The sequence below is a fragment of the Protopterus annectens genome, chromosome 7.part0 (assembly GCF_019279795.1).
Source record: "Protopterus annectens isolate FY-2018-M chromosome 7.part0, PAN1.0, whole genome shotgun sequence".
Lineage (NCBI taxonomy): Eukaryota > Metazoa > Chordata > Ceratodontiformes > Protopteridae > Protopterus > Protopterus annectens.
In genome coordinates, this window is record NC_056739.1 from 558,662,217 (window position 1) to 558,686,689 (window position 24,473).

The window sequence follows — 24,473 nt, forward strand, 5'->3', positions numbered from 1 at the left end:
CTCATTGACCCATTCTGGCCCATTCAGGCAGATTTGATTCCCTCCCTTAGAGCAGTATTCAGAGGAACACCCTTGGTTCCTAGATCTAGTTTGGGATCTGATCTGTCACCCGTCCAGGGAACCTCATCTGGACATTCCCAACCTGAAGCTCACTACTTGTCTTTTCCAGTTCCACTGACGGCAAGGAACTCTTCCCCTCTTTCCGATGTATTACATATTCTTAGAGCCTCTCATAAATTGTCTGTATGTAAGGTGTACCTCAGCAAATGTAAGGAATTTGTTATATGGGCTGAGTCTCATAACAAATCTCTTATCAGCTCCAGTGGCTCATGTGCTGAAATTTTTGTCTTTGTTTACAGCAGCATATAGCTTTTCCACTATCAAATTTCAGCTGGAGGTTATCTCCTCATACCACACTGGGTTTCAGAACTCTTCCTTAGCTTCTTATAAGCTATGTAAAGCTTTTCTCAGAGACATTTCATTTAAGTCTTCCAATAAAGGATCTGGCTGCTCCTTGAGATTTGAATTTCATTTTGGAACCCTTGTCCAGACCTCCTTTTGAACCCAACACTATCACAGAATTAAAATATATACCTTTGAAAATCTTACTGTTAGTGGCAGTCAGCCGGAAGAGTTTCGGAATTCAATGCATTAGGTTTTAATTCTCAGTACATCCTTTTCATAACAATAGAGTTACCCTTATTACCTGACCCAAAGTAGCCTCAGAAACCAATTGTTCTCAGCCTATTCATTTGCCATTATTCATTCCAAATCAACAGACCAAAGGAGGATACATTCAGTATACTTCAAATGTTCACAGGTAGCTTTGCTTTTAACTTCACAGGACAGCTTCCATAAGAAAAGATGAGCAGCTATATTCTTCAAACATAGCAAGTTGGGGAGGAAAGTTCTTTTCAGACGTCTGTCTAACTGTATTGCATTTATCTACAATTCTGAAAACAGACCAGTGCCCACTAAGCAGGAGGCACATTCAGTCAGAACTGTTGCAACTTCAGCAGCCTTTTTCAGATCATCACTGAATAAGATTTGTCAGGCTGCCATGTGATCTTCCACTCGTATGCTTATCAAGAACTATAAGCTAGATTGCATGTCCATAGCCAGAGCTTCCTGTGAGGCTTCCATCCTGAAAGATCTCCTGTCATAAGACCTCACAGGGTACAAGTAGCTGAGGACTCTAACCATTATGTCAGATCAGACTACCTGAATTAATAGGATATGGGAGATAAGTATTTACCATAATGATGTATCTTTTCATTCCAGTCCATTTGATTAGATAACTCACCCTCTTTCCCCCACCAGCATATTTACCAAAGGCCTTTTTTTAATCAAGACAGTACAAATCATAGAGATAAAGGTGTCAGATTCAATCTGAGGTAGTCAGGGAGGAGCAGGGCATTCTGGGTAAAACATCTAGGGAGGGCTTGAGGCTGGAGCACTAGATCAGCTGTATTGGATTCAAGCTGGGGCTCGAGGAGCCTTATGTCATATCAGATGGACTGAAAGGATCTATTGTTATAGTAAATACATAACTTCCAGTTTTCTTCTTGGGAGGAAAAATCTGCACTAAATAATGTTTCTTCCACTGTACAAGTCACTGTTCATTGTTTAAAGTGTGTGTCTGTTGAACTTCTTCTAGGGCTGCAGCCACTGGTACTGTTTTGAGGAGGTTTGCATTCTCAGAAACTCCCAGATGGTGTAAAAAAATGCAATTTTAAATTCTTCTTTGAATAAATAGTTTTTGGTCCCTTTGCTGCAGGGGTTATCAGAAAGTGTGATGAAAAGGCAAGTTGATACAGGGAATTGCTTAAGATTTTTCAGGCCTCCATTTCCAAATTTTCTATGGTGTTCTCTAACTCCTCATCCAGTTTTGACAAAAAAACAAAATAAACAGTCTAATCTAAATGCAGGTAAATAAACATTTAAAAAGTGGCAAAGGTGTTCAAAAAAGAATTCATGACCCCCCCCCCCCAAAAAAAAAACAAAAAACAAAGGCCTGTCCAACAAGTCAGAATGTCTATTTAAAGGACCTTATCTTCCTGCACCCCCATCCAACTCCCAGCCTGCCAATACCTTTTCCCTTCCAGAAAGTCTGAATCTCCACTTTTCTCTTTGGCAACAGAGTTTAAGACAAATGGATTCTGAAGATCATCTGTCAAGGTTACAGATGGCAGTGGGAGGAAATCCTTCCTTTTCAGTGGCAATTCCTCATCCACCAGACCAGACTGTTTTATTTCCCCTGCCCTTCATCACATGCTGTCACAGGAAGTTAGAGAACAAGTGCCTCTTTTCCAGGTTGGGAAAGGATTTTATTCAAGAATGTTTTTAGTGCCAAAGGAAAAAAGAAAAAAAAAAAATACTTCGAGACCATTTCTGGATCTTTCTTTCCTAAACCTATTTATGATAGTAACGTAAAATGAAGAATGAAAGCTTCCAATCCAAAAAAAGCCAAAAAGCGGGTCCACTGCTCGAACAAGGAAAAAAGCTGTAACAATCTACAATTCTCCACGAACCGTCACTCTCCTGCTTAAAGGACAAATACCGTTGTCAAAAACACAGGTTTATTTAGATTGTAAAACACAAAACACTCCATTCATAGCAAAGTAGATGGTTAAGCGCTTTCATCTGATCTCTCAGATTTCTTCTTTTTCCTTGTTCGAGCAGTGGACCCGCTTTTTGGCTATTTATGATAGTGCCCAATTTCAAATTGATGCCACTTCACAACCTGGTACTTCTCCTTTCTCATTCAGGTTTCCTGGTAACACTATATTTAAAACATGGTTATCATAACGTCTCTATTCATCCAGATTTCAGGTGTTTCTTAAGGTTTTGTGTGCCTTGATCGCATTATCAGATGTTAAGTTGTCTGTCTCGCCTTCATTCTTGCTGGATGGGTTCGGAGCCGATCCTCGGCTCTGACTCGGCCTTTTACTAAACCTCAAGAGCTATTTACCGGCTCGAGGCCTCCCCTTATCCCACAGTGCTAGGCGTCAGATATCCAGATCTCATTTGCCGCTTCAACTACTAGGTTGCGTCTTTTACTGGTTCCAGGTCGTATAATTCTTTATTGTATTTTTTGCTACCTATATTGTGTAAATTTTTAGTTATTCTTCCCTATTAGTTTAATTAAATTGTATACCCCTTTAGATCCCACTTAGAAACTCTTTTTCAGTTGTTGCAGAGTTTTCTCCCCCCCCCCCATCTCCCTTTAGGGTAGTGTTAGGCCTAGTTAGCTGCCTTTTTCGAATCCTATAGTCATCTTTTATATTATATATATATATATATATATATATATATATATATATATATATATGTTGTTTTTTTTGTTAGTGATAACTTAGTGGTATTGTTACCCTTAGTGTTACCTAGTGCGTGTGTGTGTGTGTGTGTGGGGGTGTGTGTGTGTGTATTGTTTTAAGCACTAGTTAACTTTTCTTGGTATCTCTCCTGTAGTATGTCTAAAGATACCAAGGTTTCAGGTTTCAAGAAGTGTGACTCGTGCTGTCAGAAGATGTCTCTGACAGACGGTCACACTTCTTGTGTTTATTGCTTGGGCCCTCTACACCTGCAGGACTCTTGTTCAGTCTGTCATGCCTTCATTCTGAGAGTCCTGCAGGAGCGTAGGAATAAACTAATTTTGAGGGACTTGTTAAAGCCAGAAGGATCCCCAGCCAAGCCTTCGTCTGGGAAATCCTTAAAGCCTGCCAAACCGTCGGCTCCCTGTTTGGAGCCGACGCCGAGTGGAGCTTCTGCCTCCTCATCAGTTCCGGCTGGAACTGACACTTCGAGACCTCAGTCGGCACCAACATTGCTATCGGAGCCTTCTCTGAGCCAAAAGCGTTCGAGGTCTCCCTCGTTAGAGTACGTTCGTTCGGCTCCCAGGTCTCCATTACTCCATTCGGAGTGGAGCCATAGATCCCATTCCTCTCGGTCCTCCAGGCTATCTGATCATGACTTGGAGAGGGTGGTCAGTAGGCTCCTTAAGTTGCAGGCACTGGCCAAAATGTTGACTAGCCCTTCCCAACAGACAGTGGCTATCCCTGTGTCTTCTACAGTTCCTCCTCTGACTCTACCACTGTGTTCTGAGCCGGAGCTTGTTGGGGCTCGAATTGTCAGAACATCAGAGCCGATACCACACCTTTCGGCTCCCTCGTCCGCTCCGATCTCTTCAATGGTTCCGTCCTTGGAGGGATCTGGGTGCCGAGACTCCCTCGTCGGCTCCAAGGGGGCAAGTGGCATCGGACCCTTGTCCGATCCCATTCTCCCTCTCAAGGCCTCGGTGTAGGTGAGCTCAGCCCTGACATTGTCCTCGGAGGCGTCCCTCTCGGTGCCGGGAGGGGTTCACATCTTTTCGGAGCAGGGACCATCTTCTCTGCCTGATAGGGGCGCCTTTGAGGTCATGAGGAGCGTGCTGACTCCAGTGTTGGCTCCGCGATCGACCCCTTTGGCTCCTCCCCCTATGGTGCCTGCGTTGGTCTCTGTCCACCCTCCTGACCCCAAGCATGGTTAACAGGCGCTCCAGGTAGCCCCATTGGGTGTATTTTCCTCTTCTGAGGCCTCCCCTGATCATTCAGAGGAGCAGCCTTGAAAGAGAAAATGTAAGAGGAAACATGTTGACTCCCCCAAGTCAGTGACCTCAGACACCGACTTGGAGGATTCAGAAGGGTCCCCAAGGTCCCCCTCTGAGGATGTCTCCTTCTCAGGCATCCTTGAGATCCTTAGGCAGAGAGGGAACTGGACTGCCTTTAACCCTTCTGAGGACTAGTCGGTGTACCTGGATGCGTTTGGTTCTCGCCCCTCCACCTCCTGGGTGTCTCCGCCTTTTGACCCGCTCATGGAAGTGGTGGCTCGGAAGACGTGGATGGCCCTGGACACAGTGGAACCAACTCCCCGCAGGCCCACAAAATTCATTACAGCCCCATCTGACAAACAGTTTCTGACAAAGGGTGTCCCTGTTGATGCCATGGTGGTTGCAGCAGCCACTAAGAAGGAGTTGGCTGACCCTTCTTTACCTGTCCATCCACCTAATAAAGAATCTAGGACAATGGGCAGGTACAGGAAGTGGATATTTTCTTCAGCGACCTTTTCCATGCAGTCGCTGAACTATCTGTGCCATTTCACCCGCCTTCAAAGGGATTTCCTTAAGGAACTGGGTGATACCCTTCAGGATCCATCTGCTGCGGGGTCTCAGGAAAAGATTAACTCCCAGCTGGCGACCCTTAACTCTATAGTCAACTCCTCCATGCGGCTCATTTCTTATGCAGCTGATGGGGCAAGTAGGGCCGCAGGCACAGGTGTGGCTTTGAGAAGACATGCCTGGATGCGGTTATGTAACTTTGCTGACCCCTTTAAGGTGTCCTTCACCAATACCCCCTTCAATGGTTTGGCTTTGTTTGGACCACAGGTGAAAGATACCCTTACCAGGTGTGAGCAGGAAGGCAAGACTCTCTCTGCTGTGGGAGTCAATTTTTCTACTCCCTCTAGACCATACCCTAAAGGTCAGAAGGGTGGAAAGATGTGGTTTCGTAAACCCCAGGGAGTCATGCCTGACACACGTGGCGAATTTCCCTCCAGGGGCAGAGGAGGGAACAACAACAGATGCTGCCTGAGGGGCAGAGGGGGTCCGCAAAATCAGGGTAGCAGGGAAGCTTTCTCTGACAAACCCTTTCAGCACCCCTGAGGGGCTGCCCGACTGTCCACCCTCGGAGACAGTCGGGGGAAGATTGTCACTGTACCCAGAAGCCTGGCGACTCCTCACACAAGACAAATGGGTACAGTCTATCATATCCAAGGGTTACAAAATCCCTTTTGTTCACACCCCCATGCAAACAAACAGATCCCTTCCAGATGTTCCACCCGGTCTAAGGGAACAAGCAGTACTAGAAATTTCAAAACTGCTAGAAAAAAGAGCCATCCAGCCAGTCCCAGCAGACCAGCAAGGATCCGGGATTTACTCCAAGTTCTTTTTGGTACCAAAGAAAACAGGGGACTGGAGACCCATTTTGGATCTCAGCAGGTTAAACAAGTCTGTTCAAAGAACGAAGTTCCGGATGGTCACGCTTCAGTCCATTCTACCCTTTTGGGTCCGGACAACTGGATGTGCTGCATAGACCTTCAGGATGCGTACTACCATATCAGAATGAACAGATGCTCCAGGAGGTTTCTCCGCTTCCGACTGGGAGCCAGTCACTATCAATTCAGAGCCCTGCCCTTTAGTCTCACCACAGCTCTCAGGGTGTTCACCAAATGCATGACAGTGGTTACGGCTCACCTGAGACGGCGAGGATTCCAGGTGTTTCCATATCTAGATGACTGGCTCCTAACTGCTTCCACCAGGCATCAGCTAATCCGAGCCAGGGATTATACCATCCAAACTTGCTCCGAGCTAGGTATCTCTATAAACTTTGAAAAGTCTGCATTGTCGCCTTGTCAATCTGTAACCTTTATAGGCGATCTTAAATACAAAAGAACTGTCGGCAAAACTTCCATTAGAAAGAGTATTAGACATTTGCCGACATGTTCAAACGTTACTACAGTGCAAGAGAATTCAGGCCAGATTTGTACGAAAACCTTGGGTTTCATGGCAGCAGCAATCACATTACTTCCCCTGGCTCGTTTTCACATGCGGATTCTTCAGTGGATGCTCTTTACCCAATGGTCCTTTCAACAGCTTCCGATGTCTCACAACATAATAATCACCCAATCATGCAAAGACCACCTTTCTTGGTGGATGGTCTCCCCTCAAGTTTTTAAGGGCAGACCATTTGTCCTTCCTCCTCCTGTTGCCATGGTGACAACGGATGCCTCCCTGATCGGGTGAGAGGGGGGGCATTTTCAGGACAGGACTGTCCAGGGCACTTGGCAACCCCTAGAGTACCATCTGCACATAAACGTCTTGGAGAGGAGAACGGTACTTTTAGCGTTGCAAGCTCTTCAGGACTCTCTACCTACCAGGACTATTGCAATTCAGACGGACAATATGTCAATAGTGTGGTACATCAACAAGCAGGGCCGAACCAGGTCCTATCCCTTATGTCAAGAAGCACTCAGACTCTGGCAGTGGGCGATCTCCTCTCAACGGTTTCTGATAGTAATGCACATCCCCGGGAAGTCCAACGTCATAGTGGACAGGCTAAGCAGAGCAATCCTTATGCCTCATGAGTGGTCTCTCAATCAGTTAGTAGCGGACAAAATTTTCTCCAGATGGGGTCAACCTTGCTGCGATCTTTTTGCAACCCCTCTCAACAGCAAGTGCAGTGACTTCTTCACTCTCTTCCCCCTTCCAGGCCATTCCCCCACAGATGCTCTAGTTCACGATTGGCCCCGGGGTCTTCTCTATGCATTCCCTCCCTTTCCCTTAATTCCAAAACTGATTCAGAAAGCGACCGCTTTGGGATCAAGGATGATCCTCATTGCTCCTTACTGGCCTTGACAAATCTGGTTCCCATTCCTGCATCGTCACCTGCTGGAGCAGCCCTGGAATCTGGACCCAGTGCCAGACCTCTTGATCCATCAGTCGGGCAGGCTGCACCAATCCCTTCACTCTCTCAACCTCACAGCTTGGTTGCTCCACTTCCAACCTTAGCCAGGCTTCCACATATTTCTCAGCCAGTGCGTGAAATCATACTTTCTTCATACAAATCTTCTACTAGGAAGACTTATGTAAGTGGAAACGTTTTTCTTTCTGGGCAGAGGCTAAGAACATAGACCCCTTTACAGCCCCTGTCCATAATGTTTTAGATTTTTTGGCGTAACTTTTTCGAGCAGGTTCCTCGTCTGCCACCATTAGGGTCCAATTGGCTGCTATCGCAAATTTTCACATTGGCCTATCAGAGTCCAGTATCATGTCCCACAAACTTTGTAAGGCCTTTCTTAAGGGGACTTTTTTACTTAGACCCCCGGTTAAAGATCCCCCCTCCGTGGGATTTGAACTTGATATTAACTTCTTTGATTCTCCCTCCCTTTGAACCTGCGGCTTCTTGTTCCTTAAAGTTACTCTCCTGGAAGACTCTCTTCTTAGTAGCCATCACCTCAGCCAGAAGAGTATCGGAACTTCAAGCCCTTTGTATTCGTCCTACTTATCTTATTTTTCACAAAGATAGAGTTTCACTCAGGACTAATCCTTCCTTTTTACCCAAAATACCCTCAGAGACAAATCTCAATCAGGCTGTTGATCTTCCTGTTTTTTATCCTAATTATTCAAACAGAGCTGAACAAAAGTTACACTATTTGGACGTTCACAGGCAACTACATTTTTATTTGGACAGGACCAAGCAGACAAGAAAATCAGATCAACTCTTCTTGTCCTATGCTGATGGCAGGCAGGGCCTGCCAGTTTCTAAGGTAACCTTGTCCAGGTAGCTGGCCTTTATTATTACCTTTATCTACCAACTGAGACATAAAGGACTCCCTACAAAACCAAAAGTTCATTCCACCAGAGCATTGGCTACGTCGGTAACTTTTCAGGCTAGACTTCCAATAGAATCTATTTGTGCTGCAGCCACATGGGCCACTCCTCATACCTTCATTTCACATTACAAGTTGCATATGGCCTCCAGGAGTCGAGCTGATTTTGGTTCCACTGTGCTCAAGAGTCAGTTTCAATGAGCCACCCAGGGCTAAGGTGCTAGGGATGCTGTCCCATCCAGCAAGAATGAAGGTGAGATAGACAACTTAACATTAAGAAGTTATGTACCTACCATAACGTTCCATGTTAGTTGTCTTCATCTCGCCTTCTTTCTTGCATCCCACCCTCCATCCCCCTAGCCTGGTTAGGACTGAGAAGAATCCCTTTTGAGGCCTTCTTTCTATGGTTGACTCTTTTTTTAGGTTACGTCCTCCTCTGTTGTAGCACTGTAGGTAAACCTTGTGGTGGGAACATGTGTTTTTTCCATGGTGTTAGCTCTACCAAACGAGATCTGGATATCTGACGCCTAGCATTGTGGGATAAGGGGAGGCCTCGAGCTGGTAAATAGCTCTTGAGCTTTAGTAAAAGGCTGAGTCGGAGCCGAGGATCGGCTCCAAACCCATCCAGCAAGAAAGAAGGCGAGATGAAGACAACTAACACGGAACGTTATGGTAGGTACATAACTTCTTATTCTCTGCCTTACCCTTTAGACTATACATTAAACCAAGTGTGTTCACAAAGTGTCTAGTTCCAATTATAGCTCATTGCAGTCTACAGGGTATCACATTTTTTTCATATTTAGATGATTTGCTGATCTTTGCATAGTCTTTTTCAAAGTATCGGGAACTGGTCACTTGGTTGGAAGATCTCTTACAAAAGCATGGTTACAAGAGAACATTCAAAAGACTTTTTTGACTTCTTCACACAGGAATGTGCTCCTGGGATGTCATACAGAGAACTCAGAGGTTTTATTCCACAGGAAAAAAATAGATCTATTGATCTATTTCTAAGGTTTTTCCATTCAGACTTCAGTCACTGCGAGGGACTCATGGTGTCTATGTGATTCTCATGATACCTCTGGCAAAACTCCACGTGAGCGAGAAACAGTGTTATCTGAAGTCTCTTTCGTCCCAGCACCAACATCCTTTTTATTTTCAAATCCCAGTTCTAGGGTTTGTCAGAAGAGAAATCACTTGGTGGAGGCAGCAAGTATCCCTGAATGCATGTCTCCCCTTTTCCCTCCCTCTTCCAAAGCAGTCAAATACCCTCGACTTTGCCTGGAGAGCAGTTTCAGGATGGATACAATTACAAGGTGTGTGGGACACCAAGGACAGACATAAGCACATAAACATAAACATGGGTGGCGCAGTGGTGCAGCAGTTAACGTTGTAACCTCACAGCAAGAGGTTCTCCAGTTTGATTCTCGGTTAGGGTGCCTTTTGTGCATAGTCTGCATGTCTTCCTTGCATTCACATGATTTCCTCCATGTACTCCAGTTTCCTCCCACATTCCAAAGACATGCATCTGGAGCATTTGTCCCTGGGCCTCAATGGAAAATAGGCTCTGTCCTAGTCGGACTTTCCCGGTCAGCAAATGTTAAATAAATAAATGAGATAGTTGCCCTGATCAAGGCATTCAACCCCCCTGAATCATGTTTAGTCCCCAGGAGCTCTTCAGATTGTTGCAGACAATCCCACAGTCATGTGTTACATCAAGAAGCAAAGGGACACCAGGTCATACCCCCTTTGCAGACTATGTTAGCTTGGGATATTGCTTCACAGCACAGTCTCACATTACAGGCATCTTCATTCTGTCAAAGAAAAATTGTGTGTCAAGCCGAGCAGGGCAAAGGCAGACCCTCACAACTGAAAACTAGATCGGGGCATCTTCCAAGATTTGATGCATCTGTGCGGACTTCAAGTGCATCTGTTTGCCTCCTCTCTGAACAACCAGCTGGCAAGATTCTACTCCAAGACTTGATGCAGGAAAACCTGGAAGACAGATGCCTTTTTTTTCCTTTGACAGGAATGTTCCTGTAAGCTTTTTGACCTTTTCCACTGATATCCTGTATACTTCTGAAAATTCAGAAGGAATCCTCGAAGATCATTGTGGTGATTCCCTTCTTTCCCATGCAAAATAGGTCTCTCTTCTTTTGGAAATGGCACCAAGGGCAATAGCCACAAGCTTTCTCCCAGAATGGACATACTCACACAAGATCTGGAGTGTTTGATACATGCTTGAACACAACCCCCTTCGATTGCCTGGATGACAGGGTCTTCATTCTCTTTAAGCTCTTGTTTACTTAGGATGTACAGCAGGTACTAATGGAAGCAAGAAAGCATGCTACTGGAAAATTATATATTAGCAAATGGAAAAGGTTTTCTAGTTGGTGTCAACAGCATAACCAGCAGCCATTCAGGGCTAGTTGTTCACTGGTTTTAAAGTACTTGAGTGAGTTACTGTCCTATGGCCTTTCTTACTCCTCTATCAAGGTTCATTTATAATCCATTTCAGCATGTCTACCCATGGATCCTCCTCTTTCAGTGCATTCTGATGTCAAAATGTTTTTGAAGGGGGATGCATAAGAGGCCTCCAAGAAAACCGGTGCCCCCTCCTTGAGATCTTAATTTTGTGTTATAGAAGCTAACACTTGCTCCATTTGAACCATTTAACCTGGCTGACGTGAGATTCTTAACATGGAAAACAGTTTTACTGATTGCTCTGACCTCTGCAGGAAGGGTACTGGAGTTGCAAGCTCTGGTGGTGAGTCTGTGCTGTCCCATTTTCCACAGACACTGGTTTTCTTTGAGAACTAATCTTTTTTTGCCTAAAGTGTTATCCCAGTTTACTTTAGGGCAAACTATCCAACTCCCCATTTTTTTTCTTGAACCTAAAAATGAGGGACAAAGCATACTCCATGTCATGGATGTTCACAGACAACTCAGGCACTATCTTGACAAAACTAAGTTTTTCAGATCTTCAGTTCAGTTGTTCATTTCTTTTGAAGGTAAGAAAAAAGGACAACTTGTTTCAAAACAGACTATTACTAAATGGCTGTTTAAGGTTGTTGCCTTTTGTTATACTCATCACAACAAAACTATTCCAAGCAGGGTCAAGGCCCACTCTACCAGGGCCTTGGCTTCATCTGTAGCTTTTTGGAAGGGGTTGGATTCTAGAAATACCCTAAGAGCAGTGCCTTGCTCCTCTGTACGTACTTTTACAAAATATTACAAGCTTGACTCCTCTTGGCATAGATCAGGCTTTGTTGGGACTATTGTTTTGTTTAGCAAATGGCTGTCAGGTATTCTGCTGTAGCATTTGAAATAGGTTTTAGGTTAAATCCAAATGTCTGATCAGTGCAAACCAAGTGCAATTTGCTGTTCTTGAATTTTTGTTATGAGATTCTTTTCATTTTTTTTTACTGTGGCATAGATGTACTTGTTGCATTCTCCCACTTTTGTTATATAGTTACATACACACAAATATTTCAAGCAATGCCAATATGCAAAAACACTTGTTCCCATAATGTGTCCAGGCTGTTCTTAAAAATATCTAAACTATTACTTGTTTTAATGTAATTTGGTAGCCCGTCCCATGCATAAGCTGGTCTCAGAGAACCAATTAGTACCCTACTCATTCCTATAGAACCTTCTACATAGGTTGTCTGATGATTCTGTACTACTTTTTGATAACCTCAAACATTCCCAGAGGTAGTTGTCTCTAAATGCTCTATATACCTGAATTAGATCTCCTATTACATATCTGTAAGAGATACTGTACAAGCTCAGATATTTTAGTCTTTTATAATAACTTAAATTTTCACATCCATGGATGCCCTTGGTATATTTCTTCTGTACTCTTTCCAGTTTACTCATGCTTGTTTTCTTATAAGATTTCCATATTGTTATTCCATATTCAAGTTTGGGTCTGACGTAACTAACAAACAATGACTTCATCATTTCTGATTTACTAGACTTTATAAATCTTTTTATATAACATATGATTCTATAAATATCACTAACCAGTTGGTTGATATGATTAGAAAAACTCAAAGCTGGATCTACCCATATACCCAGGTCCTTAAATGAATCTACAGTTTAAATCACTGTGTGCTCCATTAAATATTAACCTTTCAGTTTGTCTTCCAAATCTCATATGTGTAGTTTTTGATGTATTTATCAGCATATTATCCTATTCTTGTGACCATATGGTCAATTTAGTCAAGTTCTTCTGCAGATGTGCCTTATCTGTAACACGTGATCATTCTACCCAATTTCAGGTCATCTGCATATAGACTGTAGAACACCTCAGATAAAAATGTTAGGTCTGAAAGATATAATCTAAACAAGTATAGGCCTAGGACAGAGCCTGTGGGACACCCTGACTATAGCTAAGAATTTCACCTGTCCAGTTGGTGTATGATACTTTCCATGCCTTACGTTTGTAAGCCATGCAGCTATCCATCTTATCAAGAGTACATAGGTTCATAGGTTCATACTAGGCTATCTGCCCTAGGGCATTTATAAGCCTAGCCAGAGTGTGTTTGGCTTTCGCCACCCATTTTAAATTAATTTTGGTATGCCCTTTTTCGAGGTTAGTATACTGTGCCTCTGTCTAACAGTGACACAGAAGTGATACCCGGGGTAAACCTACTATCTCCCACCCACTCATCAAGATTTCTCTTGAAGAGAGTCAATGAGGGACTCTGCCTAACCTGGACTGGGATTTTATTCCAGAGTGAAGGGAGCCTCTGGGTTATGAATCTGTCCCTCCAGCATGTCCTATTTATTTCAGTGCTGAGGTTCAAGTCTCTTGAGCACGTAGCTCGATGGGATTTGGATTTTCTGAGGTGCAGCATGTTCATTAATTCCGGGTTGGACATGGCTTTATATGTCAGGCACAGATCGCCTCTGAGCAGGCGTTATGCCACTGAGTAGAGCTGGAGTTTCTTTAACCGGGCAGCATATGGCATCTGTTTGAGCCCTTTGATCCTCTTGGTGAGGTACTTTTGGTGTCTTTCCAGTTGCTGCAGGTGTCTGGTAAGGTACATCCCTAAAGGGGCATTGTACTCAATTATGGGCCTGATGAGGGATGAGTAAAGAGGCACGATGACCTCCCCTGATCTAGATGGGAATCCCTTCATGATTAGGTGGGCTATATAAAATGTTTTTCTAACCACTTTGGCCACGTGGTTGTCAAATGAGAGATTGCTATCAACTTGGGTCCCCAGGTCCCTAATTACTTCTTCTGTACTTAATGGATTACCACCTATGTGGTAATTTGTGGGCACTTTGTTTTTGCCAAAGGGGATGACTATACACTTTTTGGCGTTTAGCTTGAGGCATCTGCAAACTTGGTCAGCCACAGTCCTTCCGTGTTGGCCTGTACCTCCGAGAAATATATACCGAACAAGAGAGGTCCCAGGACTGAGCCTTGTGGGACGCCACTTGTAACTGGTTTGGAGTCTGACATGGCTCCAGCAATTCTAACCATGTGGGTTCTGTCCTTGAGCCAGTTTGCAGCCCATCTAGTGACATAGGGGGTTATATTTAAGCTGGTGAGCTTATCTATAATGCCCAAGTGAGGTATTGTGTCAAAGGCTTTTGCGAGGTCCAGGTGGACCACCTTCCCCTCGTCAATGGCCTTGGTGACTGTTTCAAAGAAATCAACCAGGTTTAAGATTCAGAATCTGCCCTTAACAAAGCCGAACTTGGTAGGATCCAGTGTCTGTAGGTCCCCAATATCTTTATTTATGAGGTCCATGATGATCCTTTCCATAGCTTTGCAGACCAAGCTAGTCAGGCTTATGGGGCGATAGCTTCCAGGATCCATTGAGGCACCACCTATGTGGAGAGGGACCACTGTTGCTGTACGCCACTCTTTGGGTACATATCCTGTAGTAAGGCTGAGATTGATCAGTAGTTTTATGTTTGGGTTTAGCTCTTCTTGGATTTCATGTAGGACGCAGCCCGGGACACCGTCTGGTCCCATTGATGCTGTGTTTTTTGCTTTTGAGAGGGCAGCTGTTACCTGAGCATCTGAGATGTCAGGGGGGCAGCACTCTGCTGGGATAGATATTTGCCCTTTTGGTGGGGAGGGGGGGAGAAGTTTGCGCTGAACCTATCAGCTAGGATGTTGGCAATGTCTGTGGGTTCTGTGTGTTTTTTGTCATTTTGGACTAATTCTGAGCATATCTGGGAATTCCCACCCAGGTTCCTAACATAACTAAAGAAAGTCTTGTGATTATCCTTAGTGTCCTGTGCAATTTTTCTCTCGAAGCTGGCCTTAGATGATTTTATGAGTGCCCGTAGTTTTTGGCTAATACTGATCAGAGATGCCTTCCCTTTTTCGGATTTTGCTCTATCATGTAGTAGCTTCCTCCTTCTGTTGTATAGTTTGTCTATGGCTGGGTTCCACCAGACAGGATGTCTGCCTTTGGAGGATTGGGTCTTGGTTTTATTTGGGATTGCATGATCCATGCATTCCTGAAGTTGTTCATAGAATGCGTTTATGCGGTCTGGGCCGTATTTTCCACAGGCCCGGGGGCTTTGAAGGATTCCACCTCGGTTTTGAGGAGTGTGAAATTTGCTTTAGAGAAGTTTTTCACTGTGGTTTTCAGGGCAGGGGGTGGAGTCGGGATGTGAATATCCAGTGAGATTAGTTTATGGTCTGATCTTACCAGTGAGGGATGAGGGATGCACTTCTGGTCTGGAGCATAGAGTCCCCATGTTGGTGATGATCAGGTCCATTATGTCTTCCCCTCTTGTGGGAGTGGTAACAAGTTGTTCCATAGCATTTGAGTTTATAAATTCTAGGAACCTTTGGGCTAGGGTGTTGGAGCTAGAGTAATGCTCCCAGTCTATGTTTGGGTAGTTGAAGTCGCCCAATATAATGGTGTTTGGAGAGACCTTCATATTTTCCAGTGTTCTCAGGAAGGCCGAGTGGGGTTCTGGGTTTGGGAGGGTGGTCTGTAGCAGGCTATAAACTGGAAGGCAGTTTTACCCACTGTTAGTTGCACATGGATAGTCTCTGATGCTTCGTGCTGTGCTAACAACCTGGAAGTGTGGGTATCTTTGACGAATATTGATACTCCCCCTCCTTTTGTGGTTCGGTCCAAGTTTTGGGGCCGAAAAGCATGGTATGAGGTATAACCTGGTAGTGCTGGGGTGCTCTCAGGAGCCTTGAACCAGGTTTATGTTACTGCACAGATATCGATGTTCTCCATGCTAAGGAGAGTTTCGAGTGCATGCATCTTGAGGTTTAGACTTCTGGCGTTGAGTAGCATTACTCTTAGTTTCTTATCCCCTGTGATACCTATGGAGGTGGGTTTGTCTTTTGAGCCTTGCCTAAAAAAGGCACTATGGGGGTAGCAAGAGCCTTTGCCAATATCCGAAAGCCCAGGGGTGACAGGTGCAAGCCATCCCTAGCGAAGCATCGTGGCTTGTCAAGCATGTCATCCCAGGCTGACAGGCATTGGATCCTCTTTGAATGACACCAATACTTAAACCAATTGTTGAAATTGATCATCTTGTCTTCATATTGTGGCATCATTCTTGGTGAGGGTAAGATGCTACTCAAGGTCAGGGTCATACCGGCCTGGGCTACATGCTCAGAGAGCTCCTTTATGTCTCTTTTCATGTAGTCCAGGGAGGTACGTCTCAGGTCATTCACACCAGCATGGACAATGACTGAGTCATATTTGTACTTGCCTTGGAGTGACCTGAGTGCTTGTGTTATGTGGCGGATCCTAGCACCCGACAGGCAGCTCACTGTGACCTTCTCCTTGTTCAGCCTGGTGAGCGGGACGTCAGTGTGTCTGACGATAGAGTCACCTATTACAAGTGTATCGGGTGTGTTGTTTAGCCTTAAGGGCTGTGACTGTTCGGCACACTGACTTTGTGAGCTATGTGTTGCACGTGTTTTGTTTTGGGGTAGCGGTTGCTTGGGTGTCTGCTTTGGAGGTCTCTGCTGCTTAGGCAGATTTTTATTTAGAGCCTCCGAGTATGTTTTTGTGTGTTTATGTGTTTGGTTTGCTGTCGTGGTAGGTCTATGTGAGACTGGAATTGTAGTGAGTGTGGTTTCCTTCTCCTCCTGACTGGTTTCGCCAGTACTTAGTTGAGAGAGCTTAGCCTCCAGTATGGCTATATGGTTGCATCTCTCACATGTGTTGGAATTTGTTGGGAGGAGGAGAGGGTTGTCTGTGTACATGAGGAAGTTGTAACATTGCCTCAAGATTCCCAGATTCACCAGCTGGACCGGAGAGGAGATTGACAACTGACCTTTGGACATGCTAGAATAGTATTGGGAATTCCTTTATAATTGAAAAAAAAGAGCCAATGGGGAACAAGGTACTCAAGGGGAGTTTGTGTTGGTGTAGTGCTTTTAATTTTTTAGTGCTGACTTATATAATTGCTTTAGTGAGCAAGTGCCAGGTAACTTAAATGCAGTGTGTTACAGTTAACTTAAATGCAAAAACAACAAACAGTAACTTTCTTTCAAGTGAAACAAGGAAATAAGTACAGTAAGCAATGCAGATATCACTAGGGATCCACAGAAGTGCTGAAAAGCCGTGTTTTAGGTGGAATTAGCGTTTCAGGAAAATAACAAGCAAACAAACAACAAGCATACAAACAAAGCTAGATTCAGCAGGCCTGGATCTAGTCTATGCTACAGCAAACAAGGTGTACCAATTTCAGTAAGAAACAGTTCAAATATGTAGGCACTATAAGCCTTTAACCAGAAATTCCCAGCTCAGAAGGGCAGAGTCCAGCCTCTCCTCCCACAAGAGTGCAGAACACGAACCCTTTTAATGTAAAATAACTGGCCTGAAGCCCAAGTGCTTAAACCAGAATTAATACACTTTTAGAATAACAGACACTGAGCCCTCAATCAGCAGTTCCCAACTTAGAAGGATGTAAGCTACCTGTTCTGCCACTACAGTGCAGACCACAAACCTTCTTAATGTAAAACAACTGGTCTGAAGCCCAAGTGCTTAAACTAAAAGGCTTAGAATGAGTTACACCAAGAAGTAATAAATACAATTGAGTACTTTTAAGATGAAGCAAAAGCAAAATAAAGTAGGAAGAAACACAAATACAGTAAAAGCAGATATTTTTTTTTTTGAGTGAGCAAATGAGATGGGCCTTGATACATAGTTGTTCTAATTTATTGATCAGTGTTTTGTGTATAACCCTGTCGGATGCTGAAGTTAAATCTATATAAATTATATCACAACACAGTTTTTCATTCATAGCTATTATATTGTTATAGAACACTCTGTTACAGCTGGTAATAGCTCTATTTTCAACATACGTATAATGATGTATAGTATGTATAGTTTCAAGTCCCAGCCATCAGAGAGTTATCAAATGTTGGTATCTGAACTGTTAAATTTTCAACTAGGCAAAAATCCTGCCTGGCGTTTGTCAAATATTGTAAAATATTTGCTGCAAAAATTCTCTTCCCTGATCTTGACAAATACATGGCATCCTGTTTGAACATGTGTGTCCAAAACTAGGCTTGTATGCTCTACACATTTTTTTAAAAAAAAGACATTTTTTTCATGTAGGTATTTACCCCAAAAATCTCTTCATTCTCGGTGACCTGACTATCCTTTCCATTTGTGATTTGTGAAAAATGTATCCTAACACCAGTACAAGCTGTATTATCTAAGAGGGCTATAAGTTCCATACTAACAGTCAGAGAGTCCTTGCGGATGAGATCATTTGTACCGATATGACTAAAAACAGATCCATACTTCTTTACATTAAGGCATTCCAAGGCTTGTCTCATATCTTCTATTTTTGCTTCTGGCAAGCATAACAATATTTGATGTTCATTATCTTCTCTGCCAATGTAAGTATCAGTTCCTGTAATAATTGAAGCTCCAATTACAAGAATATCTTTTCTGACCAGATCTGAAGAATCTTCAGCTTCTAATACATTAATATCTGCCCTGTCAGTTGTTACAAAGGAGTGATCTTCATCACCAGTTGTCTTATTAATCCCACTGCTTTCATTGTGCATTAAATTTGCAAGCATATAATTCTCATCCAGCTGACTGTGTACATCCACAGCTTGAGCCGTGTAGTCAACATCTGTTTTTTTTTTTTTTTTTTTATTACAGAAATGTTCTTCAGGCTTTCCATGCTCCTTTTTGATTTTTTCCATTTTACCTGCCCCTTGACTCTTTTTTTTCTGCTTTCTCTTTTGGAAATATGATGTCTTTTTCTGTAGAATGAAGGTTTTCTGATAGGAACATGTTATCATTCCCTGCAGTCTGCGGGTTACATCACAAAGCAGTGTCCTTTTAGTACATATTCTCTTTACTTTACATTTATGTGTTTCATTTTTTTCCTTGTTATTTGTTGTAAACGTCTTCCTTTCTTTCTTTTTTTGTATTCTTCTAAACAATCTGAATCCTCATATTGCTGAAAACTTGCATTCAGACTTCCAAAATTGTCAGGAGCACTGTATTGTTAGCTACCAACTTGATTTATTACACTGTAGCATACTAATGCTTGAGCATGGCACATTCCCTGTGTTGTGCTTATTTCCAGGATATATAAAATATGTAAGTGCATTATTAGATGCTGATATTTGTTTTTCATAGGCAACTATATGGAAATGGTCCTTCTTGTTAAATAATAGATTACCGGTGAATTGTTACCATGGATTATAAAGTTCATTGTTTTAAGTATTTGAATATCGTACATGCCCCACCAGATAGCTACTGTGCCCCATTGTGCCCCTGCAAGAAAGGAAACACAGAGACACCACTAATATCAGGATTACTAGCAGAAACATTTCCCTGGTTTAGAATTTGAACTTTGACTAAAAAATTAACATTAAAGCTTTCTGAGTATGTAGATTTAAATTAAAGCTTTATTTTGGATGATTATTGCCTTGTCTGGCAGAATTTCAGAGTAGCAGGTCTGATTTGTAAAGCATTCTTTGTAATGTTCCATAAGAATAGGGTTTCCCTGAAAATGTAACCTTCCGTTACATCAGATGTGTTTTTTGACCTTTCTATTCCTACTCTAAAAAAGAATGAAGGTAAGAGGCCTTTTCATGCAACTGCTGTCTATAAAGAGCTTAGATATTATGAACCAATGTATTAAAGATAATATACAATCAAATCACATTTCTGTCTTATTTGTGAGTGATGCATTCACTGTTAAACATCAAGTAAATATCTATTTAATTGCTTTTTAATGTAAAAAAAAAAACAAATTGAATAGTGGAACTGCCTTTTTAGGAATATTCCAGTAAAAGTTATCTACAAAACAGCTATTTAGATACTTGCACACACATTCATATATGATTTTAAAGACAGATTTTTTTTTCTGTTGGTCAAGGGCAGAGTTCCATGTCTTACTGCCATTGTCCCTTTGGTAAGGTGAATAGGGGCAGTGCTTTGAACTCTATCTGTATGTAAAGATTTAACCTCCTAGTTGTATATATATATATATATATATATATATATATATATATATATATATATATATATATATATATATATATATATATATATATATATATATATATATATATATACTAGCACCATATTGTAAAGCGCTTGCCATAAGGGCAGACTGATATAAATGCTTGCTACTACTTGACTTTCCACTCATTTTTCTTTTTTGATGCTAATTATTATATGCAAAAGTCGATTTCACTGAGTTATACTATATAATGATAATACTGTAAAGTTCCTTTCTTTTTATTCATATATCAGCATTAGGTTATTGAGCTGATAGGAACCCATCTTAATTCTGATTTGGCAAGTCAGACCAAATTGTACTAAAAAATGTGGATCTCTTTTGGGTGTGATTTTCCTATCCAGAGGAGCAGTTACCCAAGTTTGGTTATAAGTAGCAGATGTAAAAAATCTTGAATGTCTTTGCTTCTCTCAAAAAATCCTTTTTTGAAAAGTCTCTTAATCTGGCATTGATGAGTTTGTTGTTGTTATTACCTTTTCTGTTTAGAAACTAACAGCACAGATTCCATATTATCTACCTTTCTAGTTTTACTTAATCTCAGAGTTTGATGTTATGAATTTCTTATATATAAAGGTTAACATTTGTGTATACATTTTACACTGCATTTCTTAGTGGAGTAAAACAGCTCATACCATAGTATATTACTGCATCTTAGAATGCTAGAAGAACATTACTGCCACGGATTGTGGCTGCGTGTTTTGCATCTGATCACTGGAGTTTCAGCACTCAAGTTAGCAGCTAAAAGTATGTAATTTCTCCAGCCACTGACAGTCATCTGTGTAATTCAAGGAATTTCTGTTATAGAGTAACATTTGCACGTCTGTGCTTTGCTGTCAAACTACAACTCATGGTCAGCTGCTTAACGAGAATGTGCTGAATGACTATAATGCCTTTTAAATAACTGACATCTATAAGTAGACAATAGAAAGGGAGAGAGAAAAGCACAAGTTGTACTAGTGTCAGTAGTCAAGGAAGGGGTAGAGGGCAAGTTAGTGCACAGTGAGCTTTAACCAACAGGAGATGTTTTCCCTTCTCATATTTATAATAATGCAGTAGTTAATGTTTGGTATCCAAACTGAAGTTCAGTGCTTTTAACACAAAACCACACATGACAAGTATGCATAAAGATCCCTAGTAGACAAGGCAGTATGCCCCACTTGGACATCAGTGTTCCACTTCACTGGTAAACAATGTGTGAATAAAACATTATAACTTTTGTACTACAGATTACTGTTAAATGTGATTTAGACTGTATGATTACATTTATATGCACTTTTATGTCTTGATACATCTAGATACCGACTAAATGGGAGAACCAAAAGAACCTGCTTATCTGATGGCTGGGACAATGGAAATCCCACATGTGTGCGTAAGTATACACTGCATGCATCCTATGTGCAAACCTAACGGATGGACTCTTGTTTCTTGTAGCAGTCAGTATGTAGACACTGTAACAATGTTAAGCGGGAGCAATTCCATGCACTTTCATTTTTAATTTGAGCTCTATAGAGGTTTTCATGAGCAGGGGAGCACACCACCATAAAAACTGATATTGCTGTTTGACAGCTATTGACTTTACTGACAAATATTTAATGCTGATCATCCAATCTTTGTTCACCATTTAGTTTTTTTTCAGAAAGCACAGCTTTTAAATTACAAGTCTCCTGACAGTCAGATAGTCAGTATTCGTAAAATGCAGCATCTTCATGTTTCCTACATTAAGTAAGAGTAATGCAGAGGGGAGACAGCTCAATGTGTAGTACTTCGTACTTCAGAAAAAAAGATTTTTTTACATTGTGTTGGTCACGTCCTGCCCAAAAAAATCTATTGATATGGAAAAACAAAACCATCTTAGGAGACTGTTTGGTGGTGATTCACTGTTTTGTGAACTGCCCCATGTGTATAGTTATTCCTTAATGACATGGTATATACATTTAATCAGAACAGTTATCACCACTGAATAATTTAATCATTTAAGAATGTAGAGTCATATTCATAAACAACGGCATTAAGTGTACATGATCTGTATTCAGGAGCATCCTGCCACATTTTTTGTGCTTTCTAGTCTCACAAAAAGATTACAGTGTGTACGTGTAGTCTGCACTTTCTGGTAACCTTTATAAATCCCCCCTTGATAGTTAAGGCTGCAAGAAAATCAGTAGGAAAAGTGAAATTAGGAGGAAGAAGTTGTGAGTTATGCTTGTGTTGTCTGTACACTTAGAATGGTGTAAACTTAATGTAGGCATTTATAATGAATAAATAAAACCGCTACAATGGACTACAATGAGGGAAACAGTCTCAGATAAAAGCCAAATTTGCTCATAAGCCAAAAAGCAAAAAAGTTGCAGGTGAAGTTAGTGCAGGTGAGTATGTAAAAAGGTTTTTTAATAATGAAAGGGTGGCGCTGAGCTTCTAAGTACTTCGAACCTATAAGTATCTGTAATCCTTCATAATTATTAATAAACCTGTATTTTTACTTTTACTACCCTGCACTTGGATTATTTCTTGGCTATGGCTATTGGATTTAGGAGCTACTTGTGATTTAGACTAAATGACTCCATTGTTTGTTGTTACATGTGTGTTTGTTTTTAACTATTAATGTAGGCATTGATGAATCCCAGTGGGTAGTCTTTTCAGAATCAGGTTAGATGACTGACACTATGTGGTATAAAACTCCAGGGTAAAATCTTCAAAGTGTTTGAATGGCTATAAAGAACTGTTTATTTTGTGAAAGAAAGTTTCATTAGTTAATGCTAATGCTGTTCTTTTCATGTTTTCTTCAAGTTTTTTTTTTAATTTTGCTTTTAGTAGAGAAAGACTGCATTAGAACTTAGCAGCTTACCTAACAATGATAAGCAAGAGTATTTGATCCTGAACTAAAGGGTGGCAGACACTTTCATGGTCTTATTCGGCTCTGAGTCTGGTTTTATGAAACAGTGAAGGCAATTTACAGTAACTCTGTTGTATGCTTACATAGCAAATCCTTTGGAAGTCACTCTCTGCTATAGTCCCTGTTCAGGCAAAGAAAAGGACTGGAAATCATTAAGACGGGGTATTTCCCTTTCACGATAGACAATAATTCATTTACTCGGATCATCATTGTGTTACCTTATTGTTTGCACATTTTTCATAGTGTTTTATTATGGGATGGGAGTTTAACTTGTTTAATTAATAGTACCAACAGGCTTATATCACTGCTGACACAGGGAATTTGCAGCTTGTATTGTCATCAGCTCCAACCCCTAACATATAACAAACAAATAATTATGTTTAAATAGACTTCGGTATAGCATGCTTCTATACTGCAGTCTGTAATACTCTAAAGTATTAAATATGAAAAATAACACAGGGGTTGGAAAGTTGGCATAATAGTTAAGGTGTTTGTCTTACAGACACAGGGTACAGTGTTTGATTGTAATTGGCTAGGCTTAAAATGTCCCACAAGGGCAGTTAGCCTAGTGCTAATCTATGAACCTAATTGCAAAACTTTGTAGAGTCATGTCAGAAAGCAGCAGAAACTGAGCTAGTGCATTTTAAGTGTGGATATTTTTTTTAATTCCTTTTTAACTTGCATAAATGAATGAAGTAGGTCTTTCCACTCCACTAACTACCTTGATTATAGCAAGCTCAGATGCTCATAATCCTAGTACTTATTATACAGCAGGAACTTCTTACTGTAACATTTGTTAATGTCTGTTATGTACTTCACAGATAAAAGATTCTAGTTGTCTACTGATGTACTATGTTCTTCATCTGTAAATATGTTGTAAGTAATTGCTATGTAAATTGTTAATTGCTATGTAATCCAATGTGACTACTGTCTGTTTATTTTAACTGTGGAGCTTTTCTCCCCGGGCCACCGCTGAAAATGGACCTACGCCCAGTCGGACACTCCCGGTCAACAAATATAAATAAATAAATAAATAAATAAATAAATAAATAAATAAATAAGTAAATTAGCAATATTGATACCAAAATAGAAATACTGATGTAGATTGTTAGGATACCAGTGATAAGCTATACAGACCCCCTGTCTGTTTTCAAATCCCCATAATTAGAATTTGTTAAAGACACCCTATCCTTACTACTGCTTACATTTCATTGTCATGGTCACCTTATTGTTATAATTGCTTTGATTTCATTGTCATGTTCACCATGTTCTTACCACTGCTTGGATTTCATTGTCATGGTCATCCTTTCTTTACCACTGATTAGATTTTATTGTCATGGTCAACCTTTCCTTACCATTCATTGGCTCTGTTTTCATGGTCACCTTGTCCTTACTACTGCTTGGATTTTATTGCCATGGTCACCTCTTCTTATCATTGCCAGGTACCGAATACAATGGGTACTGCATCCTCACTTCTGCTTAGATGTAATTTTCATGGTCATCCTATCCTTACCATTGCATGGATTTTCTCATTTCTCTTTGGAGTTAAATTCAAATATGTCTGCTTACTACCATTGACATTCAGTCAGGATACTCACTATTTGTTAAGACTCATCTTACTTTTAAAAGAGGTATGTCAGTATTTGACAGTAACATA

At 41.4% G+C, this 24,473-nt stretch overlaps 1 protein-coding gene across 1 annotated transcript in view; it reads left to right on the forward strand.

Moving 5' to 3' along the window:
* Positions 1–24,473, forward strand: part of LOC122806052 (membrane cofactor protein-like) — a 700,904-nt gene that overhangs the window by 427,148 nt on the left and 249,283 nt on the right. Inside the window, exon 4 of the mRNA XM_044076293.1 lies at positions 21,222–21,295. Coding sequence (XP_043932228.1) covers positions 21,222–21,295 — 74 coding nt within the window. The remainder of the gene's footprint in view (positions 1–21,221; positions 21,296–24,473) is intronic.